Raw genomic sequence first — 15006 nt, 5'->3', positions numbered from 1 at the left:
TCTAAATGAAACTTTACCCAAAATTCTCCATCCTATTGCAGGTAGTATGTAAGTCAGAATAAACTTCAGCAAGTTGAATTTAAATACCCTTGAAAGTATAAGAACTATTTTATTTTTCTTAAAGTCTTGGTGTGCACCTACGGAGAGTTTTATCACTGGCGTCCATTCCTACATAGCTGGAAGGGAGTGCTAGCTTCGGCCTGCCAAAGTTTGCTTTCTTGCTGTTTCGGTGTGTGTATTGTTATTGACGATGTAAAGTCAACTTTTCAATACAAAACAACAAGACAAATGTGTTAATGCAAATTTTTAACTTTTTGCCCCAAGTTCGATTTCAGTTATCGGCCAAACCCAATAAACACTGATACTACTTGCAGTTTCCGTCAACAATAAACACGCTCCTTGCAATGCAAAGTTATGCTGGCTGACGAACGGCAGCAATAACAATATGGCAATAACGCAGTGCATTATGCAACAAACCCAAACTGGGCCCCTTAGTCAGTCCAGTCGAGTTACAGTCACAGTCACAGTCACATAAAACACCCGAGCTTCGGTTGGGGCCCAAGACCAAGTTAGATGACAGGCTAAACAAAAGCTGCAAAATGAAGTATGAGGTCAGCAGCCAAGAAAAACAAAACAAGGCAAAACACAAAGGGAAGCACATGATTGTCGCTTGAAACTTGAGCCCCAGCAACTAACCTCATGACATCAGCTTTTTGGGCTCGCAACTTATTACAATTTCCATATAACCTAGAGAAAGAAAGCCCCATAAGCAGAATGGCGTTTTGGGAGTGGTGTGAGTGCGAGGTGCAGTCCACACAAATGCACAAATGCGCATATGCAGTGCGCGAGAGGAAAGAAGGGAAGGCACAGGGGGGGCGAAAGAAACAGAAACAGAAACAGAAACATAAAGAGAAAGAGAAAGAAATGGGGGAAGAGGAGGGTCAGCAGCAGAAGCAGAGGCAGAGGCAGAGCAGGGGCAGAGCGCCGAAGGAGGCGAAGGCAAATGCCATGTCCTTCAGCGCTTGCCCTCGCAATGGCAAACGCAAAGGAAAGGCAAAGCCAAAGGCAAAGGCAAAGGCAAGGCAGGGAAAACTGCTGTGGGGTCTTTAAGTTTTATGGCACCATTGTGTCAAGATAATAATACGTACGTCGCTGTGAGTGTACGTGACTGCATTTAAGTGCATAGTTGTGTAGAACAGCACTCTCGCTCGGAGGACACAGATACATAAACAAGCATTCCTCCGGCATGACATTTGCTCTCCGAATTACTCTAAACTGCTGCATTTGCTGCGATGCGATATGCGATATGCGACTATGGGACTATGCGACTATGCGACTATACGAGTGCAAAGGAAGCAAAGTGGCAGCAAATAACTAGTGGCAGTACCAGCCACCACCGAGCCCGCCCGGCATTATCAATTTAAATGAATTGTACACGAGTGTGCCATAAATTCGGGCTGAATGACATTTGCTAATGTTTGTCCATGAGGGCAGCGGCGTTAATTAAATACCATGGCGTACTTGCGGGCTGCAGCGCAAATCAGAAATTCAGTATTGCCGAGCTCAGAAAGGAAAGCCACATAGTTCTGTAATTAAAATGAGCGAACGCTTTGGCAATTCTGCGGCCGAATTTCAATTTTAATTTATGTGCACAACGCTTCGCGAAATTCGGATTCATTAGCGCTGTTTGCGCAGCGAGTTGAATAAACTCTGTCCGTGAAACCGCACAATCGAAGAGCTGAATGAGAGCTGCCTCTGGGTCAGCATTAATATCCATCGGCATAAACATAAAAAACTTATAAAATGTAGGGAAAAATAAAAAACAGACTTAGAGCAGAGATCCGCGCAGATAAAAATTATGACGAGCACAAAACTTTGCCCAAGTTTTCAGTGCTCTTCGCTTTTTATGCGTCTCAGCATAAAAATTTAAATAACCTCAGACTCACTCACGCGTGCTAGCAAATAAATACAAATTTATGGAAAACCCTGGACTGAGTCCTGCTGCGCGTCGTCCTGTCCGGCCAATTGTTGGCCATTCGGGCGGTGGCCGCGACAGCCATTTTGCATAATCTCGGACCCTCTTGCCCTCTTGCCCCCCCGCTCTCCTGCCCTCTTGACCTCCACCGACTCCCTGCAGTCGCTGACCTATAAATAATGTGCCAAATTTGCTTGAACAATAAATAAATTTCATTCTATATGCAAATGAACAGAAATTCCCGACGCTCGTGCGGTCGGAGGGAGCAGTCGGAAGTAAGTGGAGTCCAAATCCAGAAAAAAGGCATTGGCACTGCAACTTTAATTGAGCCAGGCAATTAGTTGCCCATACTTATTAAAAATAGTTTGCTATTTGTCCAGCTATCTCATATTCTCATATTCTCTTTCTTTCAGCTCACATCGCAAGAGCCAGGAAGCGGAAAGACCCTCCGAGGACACTACACTACACTAAAAACGATCCATCATCTCGGCATTACGCTCCGGCATTGTTCCTCGCAGAAGGAGGAGAAGGCAGAGCGGGCAGAGCAGGCAGAGCAGGCATCGCAGCCACTACAGCAAATTGAATGTAATTTCATAAAAAGGCGAGTGTTAATTTTTTGCCAGCCACACAATACAAGATAGATACCGACGTGGCTTAATGTGCTAACACGCAGTGACATGAAAAATGATGAAGAGCATGCAACTTTCGCCCGCACCCAGCCGCTAGAGCAGGAGTCCCAGAGAAAGGAGCGCGCGACAAGCTGCAAATTTGAGACGCTTGCGAGGAGCAGTGGAGCATTGTAGCTCGCAGGACAACAGCAACGCATTGACAAGCGACGGTAAAAGGAAACGGCAAAAAAGGCAAAAAAGGCAAAAGAGGGAAAAAAGACAAAAAAGGAAAAAAAGGCGAGAGAGGCAAAAAAGGCAAAAAAGGCAGCGCTGCACATCGGACCAGCATCATTTATCAGCGGCGCATCGCACCCACAGCAACGCCCGCCCGAGGAGGCATATGTGTGCCGGAGATGCCGGCATTGTGTGGCTGCCGCAGCTGAAAGGATTCTGCGCGTTCATTCAAAAAACCATTAACCCTAATAAGCAGCCACAAAAGCCAGTCAGACAATACGCGCCGCCCGCCCATCGATGTGCCAGTCGTCCGCCCCTTCCTCGACCCAGGACACCGGCTGTGGACAGTAGGCCGTAGCCGAAGGAAGGAGGAGGAGGAGGAGGAGGAGGAGGAGCTGCATCAGGAAGAAACAGGCCCCGGGAGCGAGACAGGATGCCAATGGTGCCGCCACGGCTGCTGCTGCGTCTGCGGCGGCCCCTGCACTTGATGGAACTGCGCGTCCTGCTGCTCTGCCTGCCGACGCTGCTGCTGGCCACCACCCTCGAGCCAGGTGCGTTCCAATCCAATCCAATCCCATACCCATACCCTTCCCTCCCGACATTACTACCATTCCCCCCCTTCGGAATTTAATTGGGGATGCTTCTTCGGGATCGGGCACTGGGCTGGGGGGACTTAGTGGAGTGCTAAGTAAATTAAAGCGAAATTTATGCGAACTGCCCAGCCTCGAAGTATGCGGCAGTTTATTTTAATATTTACACGAAGCCAACAAATCGTTTCGAACCGTGGCCACGGGTTCCAGCCCACTGTCCTTGCCCCACAATTAAAGCCCCTTAACGCCGTCCGAAAGCCAGCGAAAGTTTGCCAATTTACGGATTTATTGTGCTAGGAATTTTATTATCATCTCCGCCGCGTTTAATTTCGCTGGAAGTGTTCTAGGCATGCACCTGCGGCAGAAACTTTCGCTGGAAATATTTTCGGGAAAGCTATCCAGCGCTTAATACTACAGGCGGGATATTTAAATGTTTGCAATTCATTTCGCAAATGGAACGCAACCGAGCTGCAAGGGAGGGGGTTCTAAGCAATTATCTGAATGCAGCCAAGTAATTTAAAGCTTTCGGAAATTGCTGGGCAAACAATTATGGATGCTTTGTCCGGAGCGCATCGCGTTTTGACCTTCCGCGAATTTACCTCAAAAAGGGCGGCGATTCGCGGCTGCGAGCCGCACCCAAAGAACTCACTTCGGGGCCGCCCAGAACGAGACCGAAACCGAGCCCCTCCCGCTGGCAGTGTGTGTACATCACGTATACGCATCGTTAGAGCGGCTAAGTTATGGCCAACACGTAACATTCACAAATAATAAGGATAATGAAAAATACACAGGGGAGAGATTAGCGCCAAGGGCGCCCCACCTTTTTGATGGGCGCGACGTAGTTGCTGCCCTTGCGGCTTTGGTTTTGACCCGGGGCGCCACGAAAAGTCAAAGTCGCCGTGCTCCCTTTGTTGCGCGAGCGTTCCCTTTGTGTTTAGTGTTATTTCTCGCCGACCCGCCGGCAAACGCGTTACGCATAAATTACCCGGCCGGCCGCGCCATCCACGACGACACCTTATCAAATCGCGCGGCCCGCTCATTATGCAGCCTCCTGAGAAAAGTGCCACGCCAACAACGAACTGAGATCGTGTGACAGTGCAAAAATTGAAAATTTATGGCGACGACTTGTGGCTTGGAAATCGCTGTCCGACAAAACTTTTTAAATTTACTTTTAAAGTGAAATCTGAGAGGTCCTTGCGAAACTGAGTGACTAGCGTGGAGCAGGTGAGCTCAGCAGTTGGAGTGACGAAGCGCTTTTACGCTTCTACGAAGCCCCCAACTCTTGCATTAATTTCAGACCCTACACTTTGGCAAATCGGATGTATCGAAATGAACGTAAAAGTTGTTTCCCGTCGATGACTGCTTCTCCCAAGGCAGACACAAAGTATCATCCGTTTAAAACTCGATCCTTTTCAGCCAGGGGTAAAAGGGGATGGCAGAGACACGTTTTTTCGGCTTCTTTGGCAGCACAGAACGTAGCCAAAACACCGTTTGGAAAGCGAATGGAGAGCGGGGCAAAGTCGGCTTAGCAACATGTCGCTCTGTCTGTGGGGCTGTGTCACTGTCACTCAAGGGCTCAAGGTCGTCCTCCCACACGCACGGCATCGGGAACGAGCCACCTTGATTTTCCCCACACTCGATGGCAGGCTTGAAGTGCAAATGAGTTTCAAACTGGGTGGTGGCAGGGTGGTAGTATTGCGTTGCCGTCAGCTTTTTCGCAAATTTGCTTAGCGTTTTCGAAATTAAGCTCGTGAGCTCGCCGTATGAACGGCGCAAGGTAATGCCAGGGCGAGATCTTTCACCCGCGGGCTGAGACCGGGCTATGGGTTACGGCAGCCAGGCCACGGGGAGCCAGGGAGCTTAAAAACAGCTAAGCACTCCAGTCGGGCGGGCAAAGACCGTCGACTTAAGCAGATTTAGGGATTAACACTCGCACACTAGCACGCCCAGTGCAAACATATTGGTGGGGAATTAAAATATTACGTATACGCTGCGGAGAACGGGGACCGCTGACTGCTGACAGCGAACGAGACAGATAAATAATAATTTGAAACATGGCAAGTGTGCACAACTACAGCACCAGCTACAGCTACAGATACAGCTACAAGAAAACAACGACGACAACAAGGACAATAAGCAATGTGTCGTGACTGTGGGCCATACAACTTAAGCGGTCGGAGGGCGTGGGGCGAGAGATTGACAAGAAATATTTATTATTAATAATAAACATGCGAGAATGCCAGCCGCACTTGCTGACTTCATTATTTATCGCTTTTTAGCAGTTGTGTTGCGGGGGCAGGGCAAGGGAAATGGAATGAAAAATGCGGCGAACGAAACGAAAACTTATGTATTGCCAGTTTTTGCTACTTTTGTTGCGGCATCCGGTTAGCCCAGAAATGGATTTCCAAAGCGACGGCGAAGGCGTGGAGGCCTATAGCCGGGGACCTTTTCTATCGCTTCTTGCGAAAGTTTTATTACAGTTGCCTACTTTCAGGCATAATATAATTCACACGCCTAAGCCGCAGGCAGCTGACATGCGCACGTACCGCCTAGTCGGGAGTCGAACAGGATGCGTTGGAATACGCGGGGCTAGCCATTTTATTAGCAGTGCGTGTTTTTTCACTATTATCGCGTTCGGCCTTCGCCCCGCGTCCCACCCACTTGACCTTAGTTCCCGAGCAGTTCGTTGGCTTTGTATCTCGGGCCGAGCATTTAAATTCCTCTTAACATGCCCAATATATTTCCCCTTGTGTGAGCGTGTGTGTGTGTGAATGCTCCTGTCATGCATACAAATGCAGAGATAAAGAATGTGTGTGTGTTCAAACAATTTATGCTTGTCCCTATACCACCAGGCCCGACCTGACCCGTCATAAAGCCGCCTTGAGACGACTTGACTCAAGTGGACTCGCCTTTGTCTGCCCTTGATGTTTTACCCCCTCAGTCGAAGGGAAATAGCGTATATTGTTTTCGAGAATGAGTGAATAGAAGGCAAACGAAAATGTTTTCGAACCTGTGCAGTATACGAGTACATAAATGTATCATTAGTATATATTTAGACCTGTTCACACAGACATAGGGACCCATTACAACAACTGCCGCGATTCATTTATAATTGTGAGAAGGACTTGGATTTGGATTTGGGTTTTGAACAACATTAATTTAAATTTGTCCGTCTGTGCTTCTATCAATATTGGAACACATCTCTGGTAATAAAAGGCTAAGCCAATTACAACAGTAAAAACAAGAAAGGAACCAAACATCGGCAAGCCGAATTTCATATACTCTTGCAACCCTTGCACTGAAATTGTAATACCCTCTGCAAGGGTATAAACTTTTTTAATATACATTTTTATAGCCTTGCAGTGGGTATTATAATTTCAGTCAGAACGCAGTGAAGGAGACTTTTCCGGCCCTATAAAGTACGTTTATTCTTGATCAGTCCGTCTGTCCGTTTATCCTTCTGTACGTCTGTCAGTCTGTCGTTCCGACTTATTTAGTACCTGCAATTGAAAGACAAATTTTGGGAAAAGTTCATGCAGATAGTTTTAAAACTGAGACCAAGTTTGCGTAGAAACGGATGGACGGACAGACGAAAAGATTTTAGAATTCGGGCTTTAATTTAATTTAAATCGGACAACGATGTCATATGACATAGCTGTCATAGTAACGACCGAATAAATGAGTAGAAAATTGGGTTAAATGGGTAAAAGTCAGCTGACATATACTTCTCCAAGCTATTCCTTTCCTTTTGAACACGATTTATCGAGAAACCAAGATACTAGTTTGCGTAGAAACAGACGGAAATGTGGAATATGGAATATATATACTGTTAAGCGTCGGAAATGAATCAAAAGTTTATTTTTTTTTCGGATTTGATCCGTTCCGACTTTATACTATTTGCAACAGAAAAAAGGATTTTTGGAAGACTTACATCCAACAGTTGAAAAAAAAACCGATAGAGAGTTGCTAATTAAGAACATTTTTACCTTATTGGGTCGGAAATGTCTGCTTGACTGCGTTGCATTCTATGTACAGGAACTATAGTTCCCTCTGCAACTTTGGTAAGGTCGAATGATATGCATAAAAGATGCCCGTATAATTGAAAGCGAAAATATTTGAAATCAATGCAGCGTCTCTTTGACGTCACTGCGGACTTTGGCCACATAAATAACATGGCAGCGCAGAAAGGACAATCCGAACACACATACGGACGCACCCGAACCACACACACGCACAACAGCGCTCTCACAGATAACACACATCTGCGGCATTGCATACGCACGCCTAAAGTATGAACTATAAAAATTTACGAGGCAATAAAGCTGTGAGCTCGCTTCGCTGTGTTTTATAGCCCACTGCTGGAGGTGGGCTATGTGGAACCGGGCTTTCCTGCAGCCAACGACACTGCGCGTTTTGTATTTTGTATCCGTCTTCGATTTTTCGCAACAAATCGCACGCCGCCAAGGCTGAGAGCACCCCTCATGAAGTTTTTGCATTACGCTTTCTGATTGATTGGATAAATTTCGTTTAGAGCACACTCACAACCAAGCACAACCAACCAAACACTTGAGCTCTCAGCGAGTTCATAATAGTCCATCTACCTTGCAGATGGCCATGTTCCACCGTCTTAGGCACGCAGCATGATGAGCGTAAAAGCAAAGCGCACTTTGGCGTAATTTTCATTTTGGGAGCCAGACGGTCAGAGGCACTTGCACTTCGCGACCGCGTTGCCCGGCAGCAAAGTTTCCTAATTAGAGAAAAACCAGACGGGAAACCCTAGTTGCACTGATTAAATTTAAAATTTTCCGAAGAAGCCCCAGCTATTTCCTAATAGTATCAGAGTCGGCATATTAATTGCCACTCTGCCGGTCTTACGCAATAAAAGCATACAGATTTTAGTGGCAGAAGCTTTTAGCAAATATTATTTGCTAAGTTTGCCAGTAAGGGCATCTCAGAAAATTAAGCTTACCTGCGGAGTAGACAAACTTTTCCGCTTTTTGTCGATTATGAACGGGAAGCGCTTATTAGCCAGTAAACAACGACTTGTTAACAAAATGCTTGAAAACATTAAAATTATGATTTACTTGCGTATTTGTTTAAAAACATTGAAGCTATGATTTGCAGCTCAATTATTTGATAGTTCCTATGAAAGCTATACGATATCGTTTTCCGATTTTAATAAAATTAAAAGCGTAACTCTATATGTCAATTTATTAATAAGTCGAAAAGAATTTAAAAAAAAAAATTACGAAATAAAAAAGTTACATATAAAAATTTTTATTTAATATTTTTATTGTTTTTATGGGAGTTATATGCTATAGTCGTCCTATCTCGACTTATGTACCACCTGGAATTGAAAGACAACTTTTGGCAAAGTTGCATGCAGATAGCTTTAAAACTGAGAGACTAGTTTTCGTAGAAACGGACGGACGGACAGACGGACAGACGGACAGACGGACATGGCTAGATCGACTTTCCTAGCGACGCTGATCAAGAATATATGCACTTTATAGGGTCGGAAACGTCTCCTTCACTGCGTTGCAAACTTCTTACTAAAATTATAATACCCCCTGCAAGGGATAGAATCAATAGAAAAAGAATCAAAAATAATTTATAATTTTTCTGTTTTTCCATATTTATGAATTTCTAATCGCAATATAACCGTTTTCTAAAATTTTTAGTTTTCGGTCGTTACTCATAGAGTATTGTATTTGTTAAAAAGTTTGTACAAAGAAGAAGGAAATCGGCACCTATAAAGTTTATATATATTTTTGATCAGACTCAATAGCCAAGTCGATTTAGCCATGTCTAGTTATTCTTACGGAGCACAAGTTTCTTTCAAAACGTGACCACGCCCATTTCAACGCCCACAAAACGCGAAAGTTTTTAAAATTGGGCTGTTTGAATATTTTTCAATCATACCTATTGGTAGACACCAAAATTTTCAAAATCGATCTATTATTATGAAAAAAATTTGGAAATTTTTAACTTGACATCACTGCATACTTGAAAAACGCAGCTTGTGCACATACTATGAAATGCTCGCACTAAATTTGAGCGAGTAATTTGCACAGCGAAACTTGTTAATGTGTGTGTGGGGATAGCGGTTTTATACTGTTTGTGTCATGCTGTGTGACGGGGAACGGGGTGGCGAAGCTCGCTTTTTGCTTAAAGTGTTGACAATGCAGTATGTTAGGTGCCGCACCCTCAAACCAAAGTTTTTTCTGGAAGTGCTTTTATTTTAAAATTGACAAGCTATGTAAGATGTATCTAATAGTCGGGACACTCTTTTCTAGCGTTTCTTCTTGTTTTTGAAATAGCTACATAAGTAAATAAACTTTGCATTGCCGAAGATTGCTTCCTTCCTTGTTATATTTATCGTAGTCTACTTCCGGACACCTTTAGTCCGACTCGTTGCTAGGTGAACTACAGTCCTCAGGTTCGGGCTTTAAAGGGCTGTGGCTATATAGAACGTTGTGCATGGGAATGTGGGTGTTTTGACTTGGGATGGAATTGGATTGCTCAAGTTCTGAGGCCAATCGCATTCATTTGCCAGCTGCACCACCCCAGACACTTCTGCTGATTGCATTCGAATTGCATCAATCGGATTTGGGGAAAGACGATGGGAACGAAACCAAACCTTAACACAATTTGCGACTGCACTTTTCACTCCGCCATTTGACTTGTCTAACGCTCGTGGTTGCTCTTTCCTTTGATTGCAGATCAAAAGTCAATACTCACAGATAACGACTGGAAGAAGCTATGGATGCGCGGCGGTATAAGTGCCGATTCAAAATTGGATAACAGCCTGGACTCCAGCGACAGTCCAATGTTCGAAGACAGTGAGGTAAGTCCCATTGACAGATTCCCCTCTTCGTCGGAACGACCGGATGCAATGAACTGTTATCTGAACTCAAATTCAAATTGAATCGACTGCAAATACAAGGCTACGTGTCCCCAGTCCTGATCCACAGCTAAAACAATAGCCAGTTTTGTCAGCAAAACAGTTTGCTCTAACCCATCAAAATGTTAATGCCGCTGCCAAAAAAAATGCAGCTGGAGGCCGAATCAATCGGTCCCGTGCTCGCCGGCATAACACTAATTACCAGCACGGCGAGGACTGGCCCGATTTGGATCTGGACTCCAGTGCCGGGACTAATTAATCTTTAGTGCTTATTTATAATTCATTCGCGCTGGCTTCGAATCTAATTATCCAAATAGCAAGCACGCCACAAGCGCCAGACACCGGACTTGCGCCCGACCTCTGCTTATCGTCCCTATCCTGCCGGATAGCTTTGACTCTGATGTATTATACGGTCTGGATCATGGACCCTGCAACCTGGGCTGGCGCTGTTTTGCTGACTAATTGTGCGACTTGGGCGCGTTTCGCCTTTGAAACCTCCCCCTTCGACTTCGTAAAAAATGAACTTTTAACTTTTTGTCTTGTGTTTTTTCTCTCTCCCTCCCATCTGCTCTTTTCTCCGATTCTCCCTGTCTTAAAAGCTGATGGCGCACAACACTACCGTCCAGCTGGGTGGCACCGCCTTTCTGGTCTGCAAGGTCTCCGGCGTGGACAGAGTGGGTGTAAATTGGGTTTGTTTTTGTCTCTCTAATTGTACCTCGTCGAACCACGTTGTCGTCGACGGCGACGTCATTCCTGTGTTAAATTCTGTTCAATGTGCACGCCCTGCCCCTCAGCCCGCCCAAAACACAATGAACTGTCCTGTCCTGCATTGAACACCGAACACCACACACCAAACATCCCAAAGCCGAAACCCGTAACCCGAAATCCCTGCACTCCTCCCACGCATGCCTTGCATGGAAAAGCGCTTTGTTTAGTGGCTGCCAAATTGAATTCCATTCGAGCCCAGTGCATGGAGATGGGCAGGATCTGCTGCGAGCACAGATGCTGCTGCAATCCTATATGCACATTGTGTTTGCGTTTTTTGCACCATTTTCCCATTTCACAATTTTCCCATTTGCGTTTTCATTTCATTTTCCTGTCTAATTATATGGCATTTTCATTTGCCTTTTTGTTTCCCAGAAAGCGGCACGCAAAAGTCTAATTTGTTAAGCAGTCAAGCACGAACAACAGCCGAACAAGAGCTTAATTTGTAGTTGAAAGCCAACGTTTGGCAAAATGACAATTTCAGTACACATTGTTTGACATTCGGTTTTGCCAGCAAGCAACTTAGTACCTCACGCAATGGATTGGACTGTGCATAAATGGGACTAGCCCGAAATATCAATTAATTGAGGCACGATTGCCACAACTAGTTAAGATAGTCTTAGATTATTAAATATCCACACATTCTACAAAAACGTTTAAGTCAGTTAAATCACAATTTGATTGGTACTATATGTATCCATATATGCTTCCTTCGTTATTCTTGTCTTAGTATTAATTTGCTATTATAAACAGTAGTAGTAATAGACATTTGTATACCATAAACGTATTAAATATTTATTATATTTAATTTCAAACTCAAATGCGCTAGGAGGGGAGATACATATAGATCATTGAATTCGAATGGTTTTTTGTGAAGTTTATGAAATAAATAATATAATACACCTTATAAATTGATTTTTAACACAACATTTTGAATGGAATAGTTGTAGGAAAATTTTAGGATTGTATATAGTAAGACAAATATTTTTAAATAATATAATAATAATATTTATATTTCTGTATTAGTTCATTTTTTTTGTATCTAAAATAACCTTTAATGTATCTGAATACAAAACTAAATATAACAAAATAAAAATCAAAAGATATTGATATGATTAAAATATATTTAGTGGCTTATCATTTATCAAGCTTTTTTAATGTGTGCGTAATTTGTCGATATACTTGCCAACATTCTTAAATAATCATTATTGTAGGCAGTATTTATTAAAAAAAATATAGAGGCTCTTTTTACTCCATATATATATTCCCCCTTGAGCACAAAAACTCAGGATTAAAACACATAAGTTAGTAATTTTTTGGTTCTTTTCATTCCATTTGATTATAGCTAAACGTTTTACTTTACTTTCTCGTTGTAAGTTTTAATATATTTTCTGGTTCACCCCAACGGAACGTGTGTACTCTACTTACGAGAGTGCACCTGCTGGGGACATTAAAAATAGTTTATCCACTTGTAAACCAATGTCGTAACTTAATCCCCCGAGCATCCCGCCATCACGCACCCTGCGAAATGTCAACGCGGCTCGGACATCAACGGTGCGGTGATGGTGGCAGCGGTGGGACTTTTGAGCATTTTTTAATTATTTTTCGAGAAATATTCGCATGTTTCACTAATTGCATGAGCGGCTCTGTTTGTGAGGCCTTCTGCTGCGCTAATAATTATCTGTGTGTATAGTACTCGATTACCAATTTGCCCGCTCGTTAATAACGCGGTCGGGTATCGCATTTCGTCAACAGAATCAAATATCTTGGATCCGCCGCCGGGACTGGCACATCCTGTCGTCGGGGGCCCAGCTCTACACCAACGACGAGCGCTTCGCGATACTGCACACGCCCGGCTCCAACATGTGGACGCTGCAGATAAAGTTTGTGCAGCGCCGGGATCACGGCATGTACGAGTGCCAGGTAAGTGGGACACTGGGTAGCAGTGGGAGTCGGAGTGGGAGTGGGAGTGGGAGTGGAAGTGGGAGTGGGCGTGCGATTGGGCGGTAGCCGGAGGCGGAAGGCGGGGCCCGGAATGATGACTCCATATTTTATGCATGCGGCGCAGTTGAAATAAACTAAAGTGCATTTGCATATGCTCTCGTTTCGCATCCCTGCGCCGTGTGTGAACGCTGCATTGAGGTTTTCGGGCTTTCGGGCTTTTGCTTTTGCTTTTGCTTTTCGCTGATTTCACGTCACGTCGATTTGTTCGCCTGTACATGATTTAATTGTAAAATGCAAATGAAGCTGTGTATGCAAGGGTTCGATTTAAGGCAGCTGCCCCCGGCCTTCTGGTCAGCTGTCGTTGGCAGGGAGCTTCGAAAGGGAGTGCCAGTCCGAATCCGAATCCGAATCCGAATCCGAATCCGAATTGGGATCCGATTGGAAGTGGGAGTGGGCCGGTGACATTGACAAGTCCGACTGTGCGGCCAGCCGAAATCGTGTGACTGTCAGCCAGCAGGCTGCGAAGGATCTGGCCAGAACACGGGACAGGACAAACTGAACCCGGACCATGGGCTCCGGCTCTACGAAGTAACAGTAATGCACAAGTAAGCCCGAAAGTCATGCGAATGCAAATATGGAAAGGTCGTGTTCCCGGCCCGGGGAGAAAGAAAACAGCTTAGAAGGGATGGGATTCAGGGAAGGGAAGACAGCCAACCGAAGAGCAACAAAGTTGGACACTGCTGAAATGGACACTTGACAGTAACTCTGTTTGTGCAGCAGCACAAGTGCCACTCGGTCTGCTCTGAGTAGACGGATGGGGATAGCTGGCGGCGCAGCGGGGGAGCGGAGTGCAATTTCAGAAACGTAGCTTCAATTTCCAAATTGTTTGCATGCAATTTCAATATGAGAAGCCGCATGCCAGAACAAACCAGTCACTCACCGAGTCAGGCTCAGAGTCAGTGGGTCGTGCAATGTCCCCTCCAGAATCCCGTCTTCGGACTGCGGAGGACGAACTACGGACCACGAACTACGGACTACGGACTACGGACTACGGACCCAAGTGCGGACTATGAAGCTGAGCACCAAACGAGAGCTGCATGCAAATATGCCGAAATGATTATTTTCCTACTCCACTGCGGCAGCGGATGCGGAGAAACTGCAGCAGCAATCGCTGCCTGCCGGATATTTTGGGAAGAGCTCCGAGCTGGGACGTGTAGGAAACGCTCCTTTTATATAGAATCCGTTCGTTTTTGTTTCATTTTTGCGTGCCAAATTGAAATTGTTTGATTTGCATTTCAATGAGTGCAACATTTCTTGCACTCGCAACGATTTTTCGAAACTGGCTGTTAGGGGAGTGATTCCTGCTCGCAGTTTACTGAAGCATTAGGACTCGAGTTGATTACGAATACCAATCGCACTCAATTGCCACACCTGCTCTTTCCACTCCCCGGCTTCCATTTCTGCGCTTTTCCGGGCTCAATCTCACAAAAACCAACACCAACACACAGGTCTCGACGCCGACTGGCATCATTTCCCACTTTGTGAATCTTCAAGTGGTTGTGCCGGAGGCATTCATACTGGGCTCCGGCGAGCTGCATGTCGACATGGGCTCAACAATCAATTTGGTTTGCATTATTGAGAAGGTAAGTTGAGCGGCGAGCCGTAAGGTCCGCATTCCCACTGATCCCCCCTCACCTCTTCGGCACAGAGTCCGACACCACCGCAGTACGTGTACTGGCAGAAGAACGACCGCCTGATCAACTACGTCGACTCCCGGCGGGACATAACCATTGAGACGACCCCGGGACCCCGCACGCAGAGCCGTCTGATCATCCGGGAGCCGCAGATCACAGACTCCGGTAACTACACCTGCTCGGCCAGCAACACGGAACCGGCGAGCATCTACGTCTTCGTCTCGAAAGGTGGGTGGCGCAGCTCATTATTTGCAGTATTTTTGTACGTTGCGGCCTATAAGTTACCTGGGCG

The 15006-nt window shown here is 45.3% G+C and overlaps 1 protein-coding gene across 5 annotated transcripts in view; it reads left to right on the top strand.

Moving 5' to 3' along the window:
- LOC108141555 (zwei Ig domain protein zig-8) overlaps positions 1-15006 on the top strand; it is a 72256-nt gene that overhangs the window by 51773 nt on the left and 5477 nt on the right. Inside the window, exons 3-8 of one of the 5 annotated variants that reach the window (XM_017264995.2) lie at positions 2389-3368; positions 10130-10254; positions 10914-11000; positions 12832-12999; positions 14529-14663; positions 14729-14942. In XM_017264995.2, the coding sequence (XP_017120484.1) occupies positions 3251-3368; positions 10130-10254; positions 10914-11000; positions 12832-12999; positions 14529-14663; positions 14729-14942 (847 nt within the window). In that variant the 5' untranslated portion in view covers positions 2389-3250. Of the gene's footprint in view, positions 1-2388; positions 3369-10129; positions 10255-10910; positions 11001-12831; positions 13000-14528; positions 14664-14728; positions 14943-15006 lie in introns of all 5 variants that reach the window. The other 4 variants (XM_017264997.2, XM_017264996.2, XM_017264994.2 and 1 more) reach the window with 4 other exon arrangements.

Source organism: Drosophila elegans, unplaced genomic scaffold, assembly GCF_018152505.1.
Source record: "Drosophila elegans isolate 14027-0461.03 unplaced genomic scaffold, ASM1815250v1 contig_721, whole genome shotgun sequence".
NCBI lineage: Eukaryota > Metazoa > Arthropoda > Insecta > Diptera > Drosophilidae > Drosophila > Drosophila elegans.
The sequence above is the reverse complement of the archived record's forward strand: the minus strand, read 5'-3'. Positions and strand labels throughout refer to the sequence as shown.